Source organism: Nycticebus coucang, chromosome 2 (genome assembly GCF_027406575.1).
Source record: "Nycticebus coucang isolate mNycCou1 chromosome 2, mNycCou1.pri, whole genome shotgun sequence".
In the NCBI taxonomy this organism is placed as follows: Eukaryota; Metazoa; Chordata; class Mammalia; order Primates; family Lorisidae; genus Nycticebus; species Nycticebus coucang.
This window is the reverse complement of record NC_069781.1, coordinates 80,469,452-80,491,699: the sequence shown is the minus strand read 5'-3', so window position 1 is coordinate 80,491,699 and position 22,248 is coordinate 80,469,452. Positions and strand designations below refer to the sequence as shown.

Sequence of the window (22,248 nt, the reverse complement as noted above, 5' to 3'; positions counted from 1 at the left end):
TATTCTTTTGCATGGTGAATGAGAACATTAATGGAACAAAAAACAAAGAAAATTACACAGTAGATATATTCAGATGCAGTACTAATAAAAGTAGCCCTAGAATGAAAGTAATGAAGATACATTAGGAAGTCTGCAACATTCCTTAGTTAAGTTTTAGCCTTAATTTTCCAGAGGAAAAAATTGGCAAAACACTTTATTCTACACTAAAGGTTTTTATGCCTGATTATTCTATGTGGCCAGATGGATTTGCACAACTTTTCTTGCTATGATTTTTTTTAACAACCAAAGTAAAGAAGAAGAAAATTAAAAGACTGTCCATACAGAAATTAAAGTGGGGCAGACAACAGAGACACAAACTAGAGCAAAGTGTCAGAAAGAAGGCACCAAAACAACTGGGAATTGAAAGCTGATCTAGTTCCAACAACAGCGGCTTTGTAGAGAAGCCTCAGCCTGTTCTTTTTCAGCAAGCCCATTCTTTCTCTGTCTTCTTTCCTAGGCATCCTTTCTGGGAAGCAGAAAAGTAAAGGAAATTACGGCCCTCAGGAAATTTCTTTTATGTGAAAGAGCCTAATTAAACTATAAAGGGTTCCTAATGATACTGCCTGCACTCCCGTCTCTGATTTCTAGCCAAGCTGCATTTTGATCTGGGATGATACCTGGAGTATTTATCACCCAGGCCAACTGGGCGAATCCTAGAGGTCCCTGGTCAGCCAAGTCCTGACCCAGCTTCTAGGAGGTTCACAGGCTGAACCAGTTTAGCCAGCAGACACAGGAAGCACAGACCCATGATACTTTTAGTGGCCCAGGTTTTAGTTTCTTTTAAAATCAGAACTTTTAAAAATGAATATAATAATAACATGAATGTACTTAATGCCACTGAATTGCACACTCAAAAAAGGTTAACATGGGAAATTTTATGTTATGTATTTTATTGTATAAAAATGTTCAGATATGCTGGTGCTCACACCTATAATCCCAGCATTCTGAGAGGCCAAGATGGGAGGATTCCTTGAGGCCAGGAGTTCAAATTTATAATGAACTTTTATCGGGCCAGTAAACTTCAGCCTGGGTGACACAGTGAGGCCTCATCTCTAAAAAAAAAAGTGCAGATGCCACTCTGAAAAACAAACTCTATCAAATAATAGAAACTTGTGGTTAAGCCAGAAAATGATGCTAGTAATATAATATCCATAAACATCTCAGGGTGGAAATCAATGGCAACTATTATACAGGAAATTTTTCTTAAAATATGGCATATAAGTTCAGGATTATTTCCCAGGGGTGAAAAAAAGCATATTGTGCGATTTAGTCTGACATAACAATACCCATTACTATTTGCTAATAATTTAAGAAGGATTAACAATAATATGATCATATTGCATGGCCATAAAATAACATAGTCAAAAATAGGTAATGATTCAAACAGTATAAAAGAAGAGGGAAAAGATGGGTATTCTTTATAAAATGCAATTGAGAAATATAGCCTAAGAAATATATTCTTTAATAATCTTTGAATTAAAAAACAGATAATTCAATTTTGATTATATTTGTCTTTATACCAACTCAGTTATAAAATATAGTTTAACTTTTTTCTTAGTGGAAGAAGTGGCCCATGAAGGCAAACGTGTAAGGCCCAGGAAAATCAGCATGCAACAACCCTGAGTCCTGGGAGTCCAGGGCGGGGCTGGGCCTGCAGGGTCCTGAGAGACTTGAGATCACAGCTAATTTTCAACCAGCACATAAATATCAACATTTTAACAACGCTATGTCTGTACCAGTGCACTGAGTCCCTGCCATTGTTGGCAAAAACTGTCAAAACAGATACAGTTTCTCTTCTTCAATATAAAATAACATGGAGCCCCTGTGATCAATTGGGATGCATACCAATTCTAAAACATAATTATCTATTAAAAGCTTTCTCAGTTTTCTATCTCTGAATGAGCAAGATGTAACTGGGGGCTTTTTAAAAATATCATGTATGAAAATAATTCAAAAGGCAGCTCTATTTAGAAAAACAAAAGAGCACTTCACACTCAATACGGATGAACCAGATGTACACAAAAGGTAGCTACAAGGTTAGGAAGACACATTGGCTTCCAAGGTGCTCCCTGAAGTTCACTGAGGGCTTGGACATCTGACTCAACAGTCTTTGATCCCACCCTTCTGTAGGTTAATTTCCAACACCTACATTTTGTATCTAACCAACATTCTGGTTTACCATTCCTTCACCTTCCAAAGTCAATGAATTTAATTCCACTCTAGAAACTTACTGCCAAGGCCACACCCTACACTCTGTCATTCCCCAGAATTGTCCTACCTCTGAAATAATGAATTCCAATTTACCCTCTTTCATCATTACTGCCTCTTCTTCAACTCCCTCACACTATTGTCATATTTGTTCTTTTGTTAATCAACACTTCATTCCTTTGACCCTTGCGCATCCTGAGTTTGCTGGTTCATGACTGAACTCATTCTTTTCTTTTCTTTTCCTGAGTGTGTGCTGTCAACTTCCTACCATTGTCCTCAGCTTATTTCTTCCTTGTCGCAAAGGCTCACATACCAAACAGCCAGCCTTGGACCAATCCTCTAATGCACCTTCTTCGGAGAAAATGGGAAAGATTTTAAGGGAAAGGATCTTTAATTGAAATTGAGATGAGCTGTAATAAGCTTCTGGTGTAAGAGGTGCAGTGCAGAGGAAATAGTGTGTGATTCTCTTCCATTTCTCTCCTTGGAAACACCTTCTTAGCTTCCTAATAATCTGTATTTTCTTAGGTATGGCTAGAAATATGGTGTGATAATCTGCATTCCATTTATTTCCTGTAATGCTGTCCCACATTACAAGAATTACGCAAATTTAAGAGACCGTAATATCAAAATTAATAAAGTCTTAATTCATGTACAATGTTTGAAGTAATATATATCCAAATATTTCCATATTTCTTCAAAAAATGCATGGGAGGTAGAATGAATCGTGAACTGTGTCTATGCTAAGGCCACATGCTGAAGTCTGTAGCAAGTAAATAAAAGGTCTCTTTCCTTTGTCAGTCATACATTTGTTTATGTGTGTGGTAACTTCTATGTTAGTATTCAATCACTATTCTTGTTATTTAACCAACCACTGTTATTATGATTTAAAATATTTTTTGTATTCAATAAATGTAATACAAGCATTCATTAAATTCGAGTGTTAGAAGCATAAAGTTGGTTTTTTGAAAAGGTCAATAAAATAGATAAACCTTTGGCTAACCTAACCAGCAAAAAAAGAGTAAAATCTCTAATCTCATCAATCAGAAACGACAAAGACGAAATAACAACAGACTCCTCAGAAATTCAAAAAATCCTTAATGAATATTACAAGAAACTTTATTCTCAGAAATATGAAAATCTGAAGGAAATTAACCAATACTTGGAAGAACGTCACCTTCCAAGACTTAGCCAGAATCAAGTGGAAATGTTGAACAGGCCAATATCAAGTTCTGAAAAAGCATCAACCATACGAAATCTCCTTAAAAAGAAAAGCCTGGGACCAGATGGCTTCACGTCAGAATTCTAACCAAACCTTTAAAGAGGAACTAGTACCTATTTTACTCAACCTGTTCCAAAATATAGAAAAAGAAGGAAGACTACCCAACACGTTCTATGAAGCAAACATCACCCTGATCCCCAAACCAGAAAAAGACCCAACAAGAAAAGAAAATTATAGACCAATATCACTAATGACTATAGATGCAAAAAATACTCAACAAGATCCTAACAAACAGAATCCAGCAACACATCAAACAAATTATACATCATGACCAAGTCGGTTTTATCCCAGGGTGTCAATGCTGGTTCAATATACATATATCCATAAGTATAATTCGGCACATAAACAAATTAAAAAACAAAGACCGTATGATTTTCTCAACTGATGCAGAAAAAGCTTTTGATAATATACAGCATCCCTTCATGATCAGAACACTTAAGAAAATTGGTATAGAAGGGACATTTCTTAAACTGATAGAGGCCATCTGCAGCAAACCCACAGCCAATATCGTATTGAATGGAGTTAAATTGAAATCATTTCCACTCAGATCAGGAACCAGACAAGGCTGCCTATTGTCTCCACTGCTCTTTAACATTGTAATGGAAGTTTTAGCCATCACAATTAGGGAAGAAAAGGCGATCAAGGATATCCATATATAGTCAGAAGAGATCAAACTTTCGCTCTTTGCAGACGATATGATTGTATATCTGGAAAACACCAGGGATTCTACTACAAAACTCTTAGAAGTGATCAACGAATACAGCAGTGTCTCAGGTTGCAAAATCAACATCCATAAATCGGTAGCCTTTATATATACCAACAATTGTCAAGCTGAAAAAAACAGGTAAGGACTCTATTCCATTCACAGTAGTGCCAAAGAAGATGAACTATTTGGGAGTTTATCTAACAAAAGATGTGAAATATCTCTATAAAGAGAACTATGAAACTCTAAGAAAAGAAATAGCTGAAAATATTAACAAATGGAAAAACATACCATGCTCATGGCTGGGAAAAATCAACATTGTTAAAATGTCCATATTACCCAAAGCAATATACAATTTTAATGCAATCCATATTAAAGCTCCACTATCATACTTTAAAGATCTTGAAAAAATAATACTTCGTTTTATATGGAATCAGAAAAAACCTCGAATAGCCAAGACATGACTCAGAAATAAAAACAAAGCAGGAGGAATCACGCTAGTGGACCTCAGACTATACTATAAATCGATAGTGATCAAAACAGCATGGTACTGGCACAAAAACAGAGAGGTAGATGTATGGAACAGAATAGAGAACCAAGAGATTAACCCAGCTACTTACCGTTATTTGATCTTTGACAAGCCAGTTAAAAACATTCAGTGGGGAAAAGATTCTCTATTTAACAAATGGTGCTGGGTGAACTGGCTGGCAAACTGTAGAAGACTGAAACTGGACCCACACTTTTCACCATTAACTAAGATAGACTCTCACTGGATTAAAGATTTAAACTTAAGACATGAAACTATAACAATACTAGAAGAGAGTGCAGGGAAAACTCTTTTTTTTTTTTTTGTAGAGACAGGGTCTCACTTTTATGGCCCTCGGTAGAGTGCCGTGGCCTCACACAGCTCACAGCAACCTCCAACTCCTGGGCTTAAGCGATTCTCTTGCCTCAGCCTCCCGAGTAGCTGGGACCACAGGCTTTTTTTTTTTTTTTTTTGGTTGCAGTTTGGCCGGGGCTGGGTTTGAACCCGCCACCCTCAGCATATGGGGCCGGCACCCTACTCACTGAGCCACAGGCGCCGCCCTCTTGAAGAAATTGGTCTGGGCAAATATTTTATGAGGAGGACCCCCCGGGCAATTGAAGCAACTTCAAAAATACACTACTGGGACCTGATCAAACTAATAAGCTTCTGCACAGCCAACAACACAGTAAGTAAAGCAAGCAGACAGCCCTCAGAATGGGAGAAGATATTTGCAGGTTATGTCTCCGACAAAGGTTTAATAACCAGAATCCACAGAGAACTCAAACGTATAAGCAAGAAAAGAACAAGTGATCCCATCGCAGGCTAGGCAAGGGACTTGAAGAGAAATTTCTCTGAAGAAGACAGGCGCATGGCCTACAGACATATGAAAAAATGTTCATCATCTCTATATATTAGAGAAATGCAAATCAAAACAACCCTGAGATACCATCTAACCTCAGCGAGAATGGCCCACATCACAAAATCTCAAAACTGCAGATGCTGGCGTGGATGTGGAGAGAAGGGAACACTTTTACACTGCTGGTGGGACTGAAAACTAGTACAACCTTTCTGGAAGGAAGTATGGAGAAATCTCAAAGCACTCAAGCTAGACCTCCCATTTGATCCTGCAATCCCATTACTGGGCATCTACCCAGAAGGAAAAAAATCCTTTTGTCATAAGGACACTTGTACTAGACTGTTTATTGCAGCTCAATTTATAATCGCCAAAATGTGGAAACAGCCTAAATGCCCACTGACCCAGGAATGGATTAACAAGCTGTAGTATATGTACACCATGGAATACTATTCAGCTATTAAAAAAAATGGAGACTTCACATCCTTCGTATTAACCTGGATGGAAGTGGAAGACATTATTCTTAGTAAAGCATCACAAGAATGGAGAAGCATGAATCCTATGTACTCAATTTTGATATGAGGATAATTAATGACAATTAAGGTTATGGGGGTGAGGAAAAGCAGAAAGAGGGACGGAGGGAGGGGGGTGGGGCCTTGGTGTGTGTCACACTTTATGGGGGCAAGACATGATTGCAAGAGGGACTTTACCTAACAATTGCAAATAGTGTAACCTGGCTTATTGTACCCTCAATGAATCCCCAACAAGAAAAAAAAAAAAAAAAGAAAGAAAGAAACAACCCTGAAAGAAACGTACAGGGATAAATAAAAGTTAAAAACAGAACTGAAAAAAAAAAATGTTCACCTTTAATCATCAGAGAAATGCAAATCAAAACTACTTTGAGATATCATCTAACTCCAGTAAGACTAGCCCATATCACAAAATCCCAAGACCAGAGATGTTGGCATGGATGTGGAGAAAAGGGAACACTTCTACACTGCTGGTGGAAATGCAAATTAATACATTCCTTTTGGAAAGATGTTTGGAGAATACTTAGAGATCAAAAAATAGATATGCCATTCAATCCTATAATTCCTCTACTAGGCATATACCCAGAAGACCAAAAATCACATCTTAACAAAGTTATTTGTACCAGAATGTTTATTGCAGCCCAATTCATAATTGCTAAGTCATGGAAAATGCCCAAGTGACCATTGATCCACGAATGGATTAATAAATTGTGGTATATGTACACCATGGAATATTATGCAGCCTTAAAGAAAGATGGAGACTCTACCTCTTTCATGTTTACATGGATGGAGCTGGAACATATTCTTCTTAGTAAAGTATCTCAAGAATGGAAGGGAAAGTATCCAATGTACTCAGCCCTACTATGAAACTAATTTATGGCTTTCATACAAAAGCTGTAACCCAGTTGTAACGTAAGAATATGGGGAAGGAGAGGGAGGGGAGGGAGGGGAGAGGATGAGCGAAGGGAGGGTGATTGGTGGGATTACACCTGCGGTGCATCTTACAAGGGGATATGTGAAACTTAGTAAATGTAGAATATAAATGTTTTAACACAATAGCTAAGAAAATGCCAGGAAGGCTATGTTAACCAGTGTGATGAAAATGTGTCAAACGTTCTATAAAACCAGTGTACGGTGCCCCATGATCACATTAATGTACACAGCTATGATTTAATAAATAAATAAATTAAAAGTTGATTATAAAAAAAAAACAACTAAGTCTCCTATTCCTATCCATGTCTGTGGCAATTGCTGAGAATTCAAGAAAAAAGCAAACACAAAGTTGCCTGTTTTGTTCCCGTTGCATAATTTTTAAAGTACAAATATATTCAACTCATAAACTGGACTCTTTATTAACATACACATTTCCAGAGCTAAATTAAGCCACTTAATTTTATGTGTTGATACAATACAAATGAATAGAAAAGTAGGTTCTTATTCCAGATAAATTGAATTCAGGAAGGGGGGACAATAAAATACAATGAAGAAGAAAGTGACTAATACATTTTAGAGATGCCAATATTTTATCCCTGAAATCTATAAACTTTAAAACATAAATCATAACCATAAAACATTCTAGCAAACACCTAATATCTCTAGATGAAAATAAAATATCATAAATCTTAGCCATTTATTTTTTCTTCTTAAGTTTGGCTACTTACACTAAATGCAAAGAATCACTTTAAGTACAGGAATATTACAATGTGGCTCTTGTACTCACACTTGGCTGATACTCATATGGTGGAGGATAGCTTTCACAGTATGTTGTCAATGTAAACCTAAGAGGGATAAGTCAGTGTTTGAGAAATTAATAATTTCAAAAAGGTATTTTAAATTTTTAGTGGTATATACTTCATGTGAAATAAAAACATTTTAGGAAAGATTGGCCCTAATACAATTTTTAAACCCCACAATCCTCCCAGGCTCTGTGTACAGTATTATCCGCCACCTCCTTCAATTACAGAAGCACTCCCTATCCTGGGGCCATGTGTTCCAAGCTCCCAGGGGATGCCTGAAATAGCAGACAGTACAGACCCTGAGAGCCCTTGATTGGAACATGTTTCTGATCATGTCTCCCACCCACAGATTTAATGCCTTTTCCATCTTACCAAAGCACTCATCATGCCCTATGGCTACAACTTTGGCAGTTTTGAGGTGCAACAGCACAACCAACATGAATTTCTTTTCTTTTTCTTTACAATTTTATGGATAAGAGATTCAACTTTTACCATAGATTCTAGCAACCTCAGCATATGATTTTTTTCTTTTCTTAAATCAAGAACTTTCACCTTTTCACTTAAAGAAAGCACTTTACAGCTTCTCTTTTGACATATCTGAATTACTCATGCCACTGATCTTGCCTTTGGTTCCATCATTAGGTAAAATACGGGTTACTGGAACACAAGCACTACAACACCACGACAGACAGTTTGGTAACTAAGACAGCTACTAAGTGAGTGTAAAATGACAAATCCACAGTAATAGAGGAAGGCTATACCACATTCCTCAATCTTTTGGTTCCCTGATTCCAAATATCCACATATATTCTCTAAACCCACACAGGTCAATAGCAAAGCAAATAAAATCACACAATCATTCATATGTAGAGTATAATGGAAGGCAGAAAATACCACAAACTTCAATTTACATTTAAGTAGGAGCACAGTCCACATCAGATGAGCCAGATCAAAGCCCATGCGGAAGCAGAATCCAGGGATGAGGGAGAGGGATTACATGGAAGAGAAGAGAGGTGGTAAGAGTCCCTAGCTCAGATGGAACATAGAGTATATCGCCCTCAGAGAAAGCATCCTTCCATGATGAAGCAACACTGCAAACAGGCCTGACAGCACAAAGTCAGAACCATGGCTTTCCAAGAAAGCAAGCAGCACCAGAACCAGCACAAAGGCAGAGTCTTGGGAAGGCAATGGTTCTGGGACAGAGAGGGGAAACTAGGAAGGCAACGAAAATAAGAAATCACCAATACCCAAATTAAGGATCATGGAGCCATAAGACAGGATCACAGTGTCAGTAGACATCCATCCCTTTTATTCCTCACCACCCCAAAAAACATCATTCATTAAATAAACCTCACTTCACTATTAGAACAGAAGAGGGCTCTCTTGAACTTAGATATTGAGCAAATTGCACAAACTTCTCATTTTCCCCTCAGTAAAATTACCTATGATGGCTACTAGTCCAGGACCATCCAACATTCTTAAAATGAACAGAGAAAGGCAGTATTAATATGAGAAGAACAGAATAAATGAGAATCAATACTAAGCTTATGAAAATCCTACTCAAATATTCCCAGACCTCCTTCAGAATTTCTATTCAATAACGTAATTCAGAGGCTAGAAAAGGTAGTCAATCAAGAAAAATAAGCATAAATATAGTATAATAATTGTTATGGAGGAAACAAAATTTTCATTTTTCATGGATAACAAGGTTATTTACATTAAAAATCCAAGAGAATCTATAAATCTCAAGTTTATAAATAAGCAAGTTTTAACAAGGTTGTTAGATATAAGACCAATATACAAAAATAGCATACATCCACATACCTGCAATAAGAAGTTAGGAAGCATAATCAAAATGGAAAAATATCATTTATAATTGCAACAAAAATGTTTCCTATAAGAACAATATAACAGAGGATACATAAGACATTTATAGAGAAAATTATGAAATTTTATCAAAGGACATAAAATATAATGATGATGATTCAATATATAATATATTGAATATATTTCCATTCAGCAAATATAGAGGAATGAAATTCCAAACACCAGTAAGCTGTTTTGAAATTTGACAAATCCTAATAGTTTCACTTGACTCTATAAAGTATCAAGGAGAGTCATGACAACATCAAAAAAGCATCAGATGTTTAAACTCCCTCTTCCAAATATCAAGGTTTAACATAAAGTTGTAACAATTAAGACAATATCATTTTGGTTGAGGGAAACATAAATAAATCAAATGAATAAAATATAAGGCCCACAAATAGATCTTAAATATGAGAATTTGGTGTATGATGGAAATGGCTTTACAAATTAGACAGGAAAGAGTAGATCAAATGGTGCTAAACTAGTTGTCTAGTGTTATAAAAAATGTTATGTATATTTGTATATGGTATTATATATTACATACCCATGTATGTATATGTATATATGGATAGACAACTATGTAATTTCTAAAAGATTTGCAGTTTGGCATTTCACACATAGGTCTTGAGTAAATTATAATTTAAACCTGTTGATCAAAAGACACTATAAATGAAGTTACAAGAAAAGTCATAGACTAGAAGAAATATTAACAATTTAACCAAAAGAGGATTAGTACTCAGAAAAAAAATTTTTTAAACTGTTGCAGATCAATAAGAGACAAAATTCCAATGGAATTTTGGGCAAAGGCTAGAAAATTAGTGCACAGTAGAAGAAACCAGAATGGCTAATAAGTATTTGAAAATAAACTTTTAAAATTTAGTCTTAAATTCATTAATTAGTGAAATGCAAAGTAAAACAAAGATCTACCATTTTATATTCATGAAGACTGATAAAAATTAAAAGTACTATAATATTTATGAAAACATGAAAGACTATGTTCAAGCCCTACTAGTGGCAAAATGGTGCAAAACTGAAGGTATATTTGTCTTATTACTCTTCCTAAAAATTTTATTATAAATTGACACTTTTTTTGTTTTGTTTTGTTTTTTGAGATACAGTGTCACTCTGTCATCCAGGCTGATGTGCAGTGGCATCATCATAGCTCACTGCAACCGCAAAGTCCTGGGCTCAGGCAATTCTCCTGCCTCAGCCTCCCAAGTAGCTGAGTCCTACAGGGGTGTACAACCATACCCAGCTAATTTTTTTCTTTCTTTTTTTTTTTTTTTTTTTTGTAGAGACAGGGGTCTCGCTATTGCTCAGGCTGATCTCAAACTCCTGCCCTTAAACCATCCTCCAGCCTCAACTTCCCAAAGCGCTAGGATCACAGGAATGAGCCATCACACCTGACTACCAATTTTGGCTCAGTGAGTAGGGCGCCGGCCCCATATGCCGAGGGTGGCGGGTTCAAACCCAGCCCCGGCCAAACTGCAACAAAAAAATAGCCGGGCGTTGTGGCGGGCACCTGTAGTCCCAGCTACTGGGGAGGCTGAGGCAAGAGAATCGCGTAAGCCCAAGAGTTAGAGGTTGCTGTGAGCCGTGTGACGCCACGGCACTCTACCCGAGGGCGGTACAGTGAGACTCTGTCTCTACAAAAAAAAAAAAAAAAAAAGTTGTAATTCCATATATGTATGGGGCATAAGGAAACTCTTGAAAATATATTCAAGGAGATGTGTATAAGGCTATTCACTGCAGTTGGGGGTTTTGGTTTTGTTTTGTTTTCTTGTTGCCAAGTGAAAATTCGGAAGCTAATGTTCTTCATTTAGATGGATATATTGGGCAGCAATATAAACTATGCTAAATCATTTCTTTATTGAAGCAAATATGGTAGAAATATTAACTTAAATTATAACAGGACAATAAGTAGATGGGTATTTGAACCATATTGTATATAATGGAAATATTCCATAATCTTTTTTTTTTCCCATAATCTTAATGTATGTATAAGTGTTAATAGATGATAAGGAACTTGTCAATCAAATATTGGAGAGTTGCTTCAAGCAGGCTGACATTGCAAGTCAGTATTTAGGTATCTTTCTACTCAAAGCAGACGGAACCCTATTCCTCCTACATTCAGGCCCTTCTTCTTCTCTTTACTATCACCTCCTACCACAGAGTCTGATACAAAGTAGGCAGTGAAAACTATTTGTTAAATGATTAAAGCAACAAAAATAAAATTGAAATATAAAGACAGGTTTACCATACTGAGAATATAAAGTAGATAGAGGTAAAAGATTAAAAATTAAGATTATCTCTCTAAAAAGACATCATGGCTAACCAAAATGGAAACTTTTATAGTGTTTAATAACAACGTTTAGTCAATTCCTTACAAATTTGTTGAGTGCTCCCCCCTTTAAATGTGAAAACAGGGTGATAATCCTCAAGTGATAAATAAGGACTATGTTATGCGCTCCTCAAATTTGAAATTAAAGTGGTCTTTTAAGAATAAGAACATGGGAAAGCAACATGGATCTTTCGCTTAAATACCAGCTGTATCAGAAAACAAACAAACAAATAAACAAGTCCATTAGAAGAGAAATGGCTTTTAGAGAAACTCAGGAAAGGAAGAGGTCAGAAAGACAAGGGAGGGATTTGTTCTAGGCCCTGTCCTTGGGAAGAGGTATCCTGGTTCACAGACTGCTTGCTCTGGTTCTGGGAGCACAGCTGGACTACATGGATGTGAATGACTTTAAATCATCATCTGGAACTACCAGGAGCAAATGGGGCCATGTGGCTCTGCTATACCATTCCTGTCCCTACTGACAGATGATAGGCCCAGATATCAGCCTGTTCAGCACTGTCATCTGGGATTGCCTTTCTTAATGGAAACCAACAGGAAAGGGCCTCCTGGGACGGCAACCAAGGGATGTAATGTTTCCCACCACGTGGGAGAATTTGGTCCTCAGAGGGAAGCCAACAGGAGGAGAATCCCGAAGGTTTTCTACTCCTGATTCCAGGGAACTCTGAAGCCAGACTTTCAGACTTTCTCAGACTTCCACAAGGTACTCCAACATTCTTAATAAACTCCCCTTTTTGCCCAAAATAATTTTAATTGTATTTCTCTCAATTACAGCCAAAAGAGTTCTATTACAATCAGGCAGTCAGAGTCTAAGGGCATTAATCATTGTAATCATATAACCAACTCCCCTTGGTCTGATTCCAAACATTAAACACTATTCTGATTATAGTTCAGCATCCTATATGGTTTTTTACAGAGAGAGAATGCTTTTATTAGGCTGACATGACAGTCTGGTATGCTTGAAAATTGTATTTCTCATTATAAATTAACTAATTAGAATTCTGGCTTTTCTTATGAGTTTAAAAAGCACAAGTCAATCTCCATGAGTCAGATAAATTGTGAAGCACAGATAAAATGGTCTTTCTGGAAATGTAAAACTGAAGATGAGTGAAGATGAGAAGCTGATAAATCCACCAGGACAATGCCATGCTGTGCACTGCTTGGAAGTTAGGCTGCTGGCTTTTACCCAGCAGCACCCGTAATTGACCACACAGGCTCTATTCAACCTTTATGGTTGTACTGGCAATCCCCAAGTTACAAACATCCAACTGACATATGACTCACACCTACAGATGAGGCTATTACAGGTTATCAAATGTGCCAGTTCTAATTACATACAAATTCAACTTCAAAACAAACCTACAGAACCTGTCTCATTTGTAAAACCCTGGGACTGCCTATAGTTATGGTACACCTTGTAAGGGAGGAGGGACCAACTTAAAGATGTTTTGTAAGAAGTCTGATATTGAAGTTATCATTGAAGCCATGGTATTAGTTAAAATATCTATACCTGCCCCGACAGGTGAATCAGTGACAAGATGATGTGCCCAAATCTGCAGAATCACAGTTTCTTAAGACTTGAAAGAACCTTCAAGGTCAATTGTTTCTTTTCTGTTTTGTCTGGAGGAGGGTGATTTTCTCATCCAGCTTCCTGGCAGCCAGCATAGCATGTGACATGTACTCTCCAAATCAGATGGTTCCATCCGGGAGTCTGAATATGTTTAAGTGACTCAAAAAAGGAGTTAAAGTGACTCAAACAAGCAGAGAATTAATGTGGAATTAATTTCATCTCTGGCAGCAGCAGAAGCAGCATCCATTATTTAAGACAAGTGTAGCCACAGAGGGCTGTGAAGCCCACTGGACTCTGTGTTGAGGTGGGGGTTATGAACCACTCTGGGAAATTCTGTTTCATTCTTAACAGCCACCATTGTTTTTCAAAAAAATCCTTATCCTGAGCTGACATGGACGTCCTACCATTTCCTCCTACTTCAATTGAATGAAGCTTCACAGACCAAATCTGACAGCTCTGCCACAGCTACCGAACGCCAGGCCTATTATTTAGAAATCTACCTCTAAGAACCAAGTGGGCAAGAGGAGGAGAGGAAAGACAACATGGAGGACAACTGGACTCTGTTTTTACTCCTGATGCAAGCCAAGTACTTGCTGAGACTCTCAGTATCTTTGCAATTGTTTCTCCCCTCCCATCAAGAACGCAAGAAACTGTGACCCACAGATTCTAATTGCTGCTTTGCCACTAAGGAGTCATGGAGCCTTGAGAAAGTCACTTACTCACTCTACAATCAGACTCCCCCATTAGTGTCTGCTTCATAAATATTTACAGAATAGATGGTTGAATTAATTAAAGAATTGGATTCCGTGGTTATTTCTGTGCTTTGACTTCCTCTTCTACACAGTTAAAAGATACCCACCCAAATGACCTTGTGTGGTTATTGGGCAGAATGCAGTAATAATAGACAATGCGTGAGAAAGTAGCTTGAAGAATATGAAGCACTATGTACATTTAAGCATAAAATACAATGCAATGTGGTGGTTAACGAGACAGGCTGTGCAGTCAGACAGATGTGAGTTTAAAATCCAGCTCTGGTGGTTACTAGGTTAGAAACTTTTGGAAAGTTCCTTTATCCATCTGAACCCTTTTTAATGAGGATAGTTACAGTTGCAGTATCTATGCAGGGGTCCTCAAACTACGGCCCACGGGCCACTTGAGGCTGTGTGATTTTATTTGTTCCCGTTTTGTTTTTTTACTTCAAAATAAGATATGTGCAGTGTGCATAGGAATTTGTTCATAGTTTTGTTTTTTTTTAGACTATAGTCTGGCCCTCCAACAGTCTGAGGGACAGTGAACTGGCTCCCTGTTTAAAAAGTTTGAGGACCCCTGTGAGGCAGATACAGCCCTTGGCTTGGTACCACACACACAATTAATGTTCATTGATGATAGAAAATTATACTGTAATGATATGAATAAAACAGTAGAAGAGCATGGTTCTCTATATTTTATATGTATTGTTCAAGCTGCAGAGTGAAGACTGGATGGAAAAGAACAAGACTGGACACAGAGGAACCAGTTAGGATGCTTCCATTAGCAACCAGGACTGGATTAGTCATCTCTCCTGTGCTCCCATCTCAGATATCCCCCTGCTACTTGACGTTGCTCTTCTTCCCATCTTCACAGCCCCAGTGAATGGCCCTGTCACACTCTCGTTGCCGTAGTCAGAAGCCTAGGAATCAACCTTTAGACTTCTTTAGCACCACAACTAATCAATTTGCAAGTAATAAATGTCAATTCCTCTTTTTATTTATATGTCTAGAATCTGTACCCTTATCCTCCTCTACACCACTAAAGATTAAAGTCAAGGTCCCCATTGTGTCTCACCTTGTATAAGTTCCAGAGTCTTCTGACTGCAATCTCAGTTGCCTACCAATCTGTTCTCTGCTTTTTAAATGCAAATCTGTCCATTTCCACCTCATGCTTGAAAACATGATCTACACGATAAAGCCCAAACTCCTTAATGTGGCTTTCAGGTCCTGGTTTCTCAGCCCCAGCATCTCTCTCCAACTTTAGCTGTCATCAGTGCAAGTTTTGTACTCTACGAGCCAGGCACGCCCGCCATAGGCCCCACTCCTCCCTGCCTTTGTGTGCTCCACATTCTTTTCCTGGGGAGCTTCTCCTGTTGATCTGGTTGTCTCTGGCTCAGACACATGACTCAGAGTAGTTGTCACCTCTACCTGGAAGCCTTTCCTAACCTTCCAAATGTGAGTTATGTGCTGCCCTTGTATCCCATGTTCACCCCAAGCATATTGTTAACATGTACATTGTCCCAGTAAGCACCTACCCAAATTCCCTCCTCCCTTGTATTTTCCTGCTTCTAAGCTGCAAACAATCTTATAGCCAAGGGTGGCCATGCCACAGTCTATAAAACAGACGTAGGATGACCATCCTTAGCAGGATTTCTCTTTCTCACACCTTTCTTTATGGAACGGATTAGTGCTTAGAGGCATGGCAGCCACCTTGACACTAGAAGGATGAAAACTACCTAATAAGGCCTGTAGAGAAGACAGACAAAAGATCCCAGAGCCTTGCCGCCATGTCTAGATGCCACACCAATCTTGGACTCCTTGCCTTTCTGTTTCATCACAGGGGACCAGATAAATCCCTCAATTATTTAAGCTGCTATTAGTTAGGTTTCCTGTTACTTTTAGCCAAGCAAGTATTGATTGTTCTTTTTCTGTCTCATATGTTAGACAAATGAGTTGGTATCTTTTGTCTGTGTATTCTCTGTGCCTAAATTTCCTGGTTAATACGAGGCACTCATTAAATGGCTATGTTGAAAGAATTAACTCAGATATGTGAAACAAATGTAATTTTTGAAAGCCATTTGAAAGAATAATATAAGGTTTTCACATTAGGGTGATAATTTAACTGTAAAAGTGCCAAGTGCAGAATCAAATTAAATATAATAGCAGCAAAGATTTCTGTAATTCTGGAAAGTTCTTATTCCTACCTCTGGTGTTCAAATATGCATAGTATGGCATTCCACATTAGAACCAACAAAAGATTTTATTTTAAGTAATTATAGCTAATGATATTTTTATGGCAACTACATAAACACTGAATGTTGTGAATTATAGTACTAGTTATACCAGCTCACCATTAATGTACAAAGGATAAAAGGAAATGTCAGGCTTAAAAACAAATTCTACAATTCTGACATTTTCAAAATCTTTACTACTCACTTTCTTTGTTTCTTTGTTATTATAAATAAAAATTGTATATATTTAAGGTCAATGACATAATGTATTGATATACATTTACATAATAAACTGATTACTATATTCAAACTAATTAACAAAGCTATCTCCTCATATAATCAGTGATAAGCACACCTAAGTCTTCTCTCTTAGCAAATTTCAAGTATGCAACGCAGTATTATTAACTATAGTCCTCATGCTGGACATTAGATCTCAAAGAGTACAAAGCGTGAGTCACATACAATTTCATCTCCATTTCCCCCACCCCTCCAGGCCTTGGAAACCACCATTCTACTCCTGCTTCTGTAAATTCAACTTCTTAGATTCCACCTATAAATAAGATCATGCAGTATTTTTCTTTTTGTGTCTGTATTTCCCTCAGCAGAATGTCCTCCATGTTCGTTCAGGTTGTTACAAATGGCAGGATTTCCTTCATTTTTCCCTCTGCTGTGTATGTATATCACATTTATTTTTTTTTTTTTACTCATTCATCCATTGACAGACATTTTGGTTGATTCCATATCTTGGTTATCGTGAATAATGCTTCAGTGAAGGTGGGGATACAGACATCTCTGCAAGATGCTGATTCTGTTTTCTTTGGCTATATATACCCAGAAGTGAAATTGCTGGATGATATGGTAGTTCTATTTTTAATTATTTTAAGAATGTCTATACTTTTTTTCATCATTGGCTACACTATTTTATGTACCCAACAACAGTGCTCAAGGGTTCTAATTTCTCTATATCCCTGCCAATACTCACTATCTTTTGTCCCTTTGCTAATTGCCATCCTAACAGTCATGAGGTGCTATCATGTTGTGGCTTTGATTTGTAATGCCCTGGTAATTAGGGATGCTCAGCATCTTTTTCTATACCTATTGGCCATCAGTATGTCTTCTGTGGGAAAATGTCTATTTAAGTCTTTTGCCCTTTTTAAAGGGTTATTTGGGGGGACTTTTGCCATTAAATTGTATCAGTTCCTTGTATATTTTGGATATTAACCTCTTGCCAGATATATGTTTACGAATATTTTCTCCCAATCCACAGGATCATTTTTTGGTTTCCTTTGCCGTGCAGAAGCTTTGCCATTTGATGTAGTTCCACTTGTTTATTTTGCTTTTGTTTCCTGTGCTTTTGATGTTCTATTCAAAAAATTACTGCCAAGACCAGGGGTCCTCAAACTGAGGCCCACAGGCCATGTGAGGCAGTGCGATTATATTTGTTCCCATTTTGTTCTTTTGCTTCAAAATAAGATATGTGCAGTGAGCTTAGGAATTTGTTCATAGTTTTTTTTTTAAACTATAGTCCGGCCCTCCAACGGTCTGAGGGACAGTGAATTGGCCCCCTGTTTAAAAAGTTTGAGGATGCCTGAACAAGACCAACAATGTCAAGATTTTTCCCTATGTTTTCTTCTAGGAGTTTTATGGTTTCAGATCTTATATTTAAGTCTTTAATCCATTTCGAGTTGATTATTGTGTCACATTGTGTAATACCTTATAGGTCCTAAAATTCAAACTGCTTGCATCTCTGATATATTTCCAATGACAACAGCTATACCTGTATGGCCTAATATTGAAAAAGTAACCATGTGCACATGATATTTAGAGATAGGAAACTTGTTTCAGTTACCTATTGCTATGGCTTAAAAATAGCTGAAAATAGCAATCATTATATTATCTCTAATTATTCTGTAGGATGATTAGCTCAGCTGGGTGGTTTATCTGTTCCACCTAAGGTAAGAACTGTGGTCATCTGGAGGTTTGGTAGCACTCAGTTGCTGGTAGTTTATGTTGTCTATTGTCTGCAAGCTCAGCCGGAGCTGTCAAATACAATGCCTGACTCTCCTCCACATGGCCTCTGTGTAAGTCTGGGCTTCTCACAGTATATTAGCTGAGGTTCAAGTCTCAGAAAGTAGAAACTATGAGTTTTCCTAAGTTCTGCACTGAGAAGCCCCTGGACATCACTTCTGCCTCATTCTGTAGGTCAAACCCAAGCTCAAGGGCAGCCTAGATTCAGAGGTCATGCAAATAACTTCTGCCTCTTAAAGGAAGCAGCAACCTCCATGTTCAGAGAGGGAACAGATTGTTGGAGCCATGTCCAGAAACTAGTGACCACAATAGGTAAATCATATAATCCTCCCTTCATAGTGTTATCTCAAGGGCCTCATTGAACACACTGGGAAACACAAAGAAACCTTACTTCAACTTGATGGATGTAACTCCAAAGGCTACTGCAATAAAGTTACATCCAACAAAAACTTATGGGGAGCAAAAGATGGTTTGAGTCACCCATCAGTCCATCATGAAGCCAAAACTTTAGACCTAACAAGCACTATGCTATCTGCTTTAACATAAATTTTCTTATCAAAATTATTTGAATTGCCATGAAAGGATAGCAACCAAATGGGTTATTTTTACCCACCATTAAAATAATGCTTTGTCAAGGCACACAACCCAAATTCCAAACCAAACTCAGTCAGGACCTCAGTCACAGCACCAAATATTAGCAAACAGAAAAATATCCTACCTACTCAGCCATTTGGCTTCAGCATACATCAGGTAAATAGGAATACCCTATATGCAAGGATTCTATAAAGAAAAGTAGCATTTAGATTGACTCTGAGATCATTTCAGCAAATTTGGCCAACCAGAAGGCCAATATCACTCAGTACCAGCTAAGCCACTCCCTAAGTGAGCCCATGTTGGTGATATGAGCTCAGGTACAGCTCCTATCTCACAGGAGAAAGATATCAAGCCATGACGTAGGCACATCTGAAGAACAAATAGCCCAGGTTGTTTAAGAAATAGAAATTTTGGGGGGGAGGACAGAGTCTCACTTTGCCACCCTCAGTAGAGTGCCATAAGGTCATAGCTCACAGCAACCTCACACTCCTGGGTTCAAGCAATTCTCTTGCCTCAGCCTCCTCCTGAGTAGATGGGACTACAGGTGCCTACCACAACACCTGGCTATTTTTAGAGACAGGGTCTAGCTCTTGCTCAGGCTGGTCTTGAACTCCTGAGCTCAAGCAATTCACCTGCTTCAGCCTCCCAGAATGCTAAGATTACAGGTGTGAGACATCATGCCCAGCCAAGAAATAGAAATTTTGATTTTAGAAATTTCAAAAGGGATAAAAAAGCCTTTTACCAGTATTTCCTTTATGAGTTTGGTACTTATGATGGTTAATTTTATGTGTCAACTTGACTGAGCCAAAGGATGCCCAGATAGCTGGTAAAACAATACTTCTAGGTATGTCTGCAGGCTCTTTTACTAGTCCAAAAGAGATTACCATATAAACCAACAGACTGAGTAAAGGTCTGCCCTCATCAATGCAGGCAGGCATCCTCCAATCTGTTGAGGGCATGAAAAAAAAAAAAAAAGGCAGAGGAAGGGTAAATTTTCTCTCTTCTGAGCTGTGACCTTCATTTCCTTTTGTCCTTGTCCACCAGCACTCTTAGTTCTCCGGCCTTTGTGCTCTGGGACTTACATCAGCATCCCCCTCACCCACAATTCTCAGGCCTTCAGAGCTGGGCTAGGACTTACTTACCCTGGTGCCCCCCCCCACCGGTTCCCAGAAATTCAAGCTCTAAGTGAATCACACCCCTGGCTTTCTTGCTCCTGCAGCTTGCAGAAGGCAGATGGTGGGACTTCTCAGGCCCCATAATCGTGTGAACTAATTTCCATAATAAATCTCTTCATGTATATAACTTACTGACTTTATTTCTCTAGAGAAAACTGACTAGTACATTGCTCAAGGCCTAGCCTGCCTGAAGGTAACAATTATTATCTCCCTGTTTACAGAGAAAAGTGATGTTTGGAGAATTTAAGTATACTCCTTGTTGTCCTATCATTTGGAGAAGCAGCTCAAAAGAGGGGCTGAGAACACCAGCTCTGGCATCAAATCATCTCCGTTCAAATCCCAGATCATAATCACTTCACAATTGGGAAAGTCTGGATATGTTACTGGACTTCTCTATGCCTTTGTGTTTGACTTCCACAGAAAGCACATACAGAAGGAACAAACTCAGAGTATTTGCCAGAAGTAATCAATTCGCAGACGGAAAACACTTAGAACAGTGCCTGGCACATAATAAGCATTGGGGAAGTATTTGCTCTTGTTAGTATTATTCTTGCACTTGTAAGTTATAGAAACCCAACTCAAATTTGATTCAAAAAAAAAAAAAAGAGAGAAAAATACTAGCTCACATAAAAAGAGTGTAATCAGAACCATCTTTTCCCACACTTCCACTTAACTTCAGATGGAGGCTTCCACTGAAGACAGATATTATCTGTAACTCACAAACTGAAGTAGGAGAATCTATAGTCTTCCTTAAAACTCCAATTATTCTCTGATTGGCCTGGCCTGGATCTTGTGCCCAATATTTGGGCTTTTTAGGGAGGTGGGAATGGGAAACAGAATTGGCCAATCCATCATATGGCTCAGCCAAATTACACTAAGTAGAGAAAAGGATGTGGTCTAAAAGAAGAAAGCTGGACAGACATATAAAAACAAAAGTCCTATACTAAATGAGATGGTGAATCAAGAAGTGAATTCAAGACTGTCTCACTCTCACTCCATGCCCTTTTCACCACTCTCAATCTTCACATTTTCTTTGTTGTTATATTCCTCATCATTGTCATAGGGCAACTCTTTGAACTTTTTTTTTTCTGGAAAAATGTTCCACAATTGGGTATCATTTCATCAAGACACAAGCTGCCACATAAGTGGTTAAGCTGAAAAAAAAAAAGTAAATGCCTTGCACAGTAGTTTGAGAAAAGAAAAACCTTCATACTATTAATATGCAGTCCCTTTCCTCTGAAAAGCACCAGGGATTTTACAGATGCTAAACACCCGAATGAGAGGAATAAATTGAAAGAATTTAAACTATGGCCTACACTTGCTACCACTATCATGAAGTGAGCTCTTCACACACATACAGATACGTGCTCTGTCCCAACAATGAACTCTTAACTGCCTAAACTACTTTTGGGCCTCATTTAACTTGCCCATTTACGCAGCTCCAGATGCCTTCCTTCTTAGACTATAAAATTTTAGAATGGGAATGGACTTTACAGATCATTTGGTTGAATTCCCTCATTTTCCAAATAGAAACAACTGAAGTCCAGTAAGAGTGACTAACCAGCACAAGGTCACATAGCAGGTTTATTGCAAGCCCAAGAGTAGAATCCAGGTTTCTGATTTTCCAATATAATACTCTTTCTGAAAAGACACACTATTTCTAAAAAGCTATCCAGGGATTCAAAACAATATTAATTTCTTTATCCTCCTATTATGTGGATCACATAAGTATTCAGATGCATTCTAGAAGCAAGATACACTTATAAAATGTCAACAATATGCCCTAATCACTAACCTCAGGAGGC

At 37.9% G+C, this 22,248-nt stretch overlaps 1 protein-coding gene across 2 annotated transcripts in view; it reads right to left on the bottom strand.

Moving 5' to 3' along the window:
- CFAP95 (cilia and flagella associated protein 95) overlaps positions 1–22,248 on the bottom strand; it is a 90,746-nt gene that overhangs the window by 10,618 nt on the left and 57,880 nt on the right. Inside the window, exon 5 of one of the 2 annotated variants that reach the window (XM_053565198.1) lies at positions 7,859–7,916. The exons of the other annotated variant lie outside the window; for it this stretch is intronic. Within the exon in view, the coding sequence (XP_053421173.1) occupies positions 7,859–7,916 (58 nt within the window). The remainder of the gene's footprint in view (positions 1–7,858; positions 7,917–22,248) is intronic. 2 annotated transcript variants of the gene reach the window in all.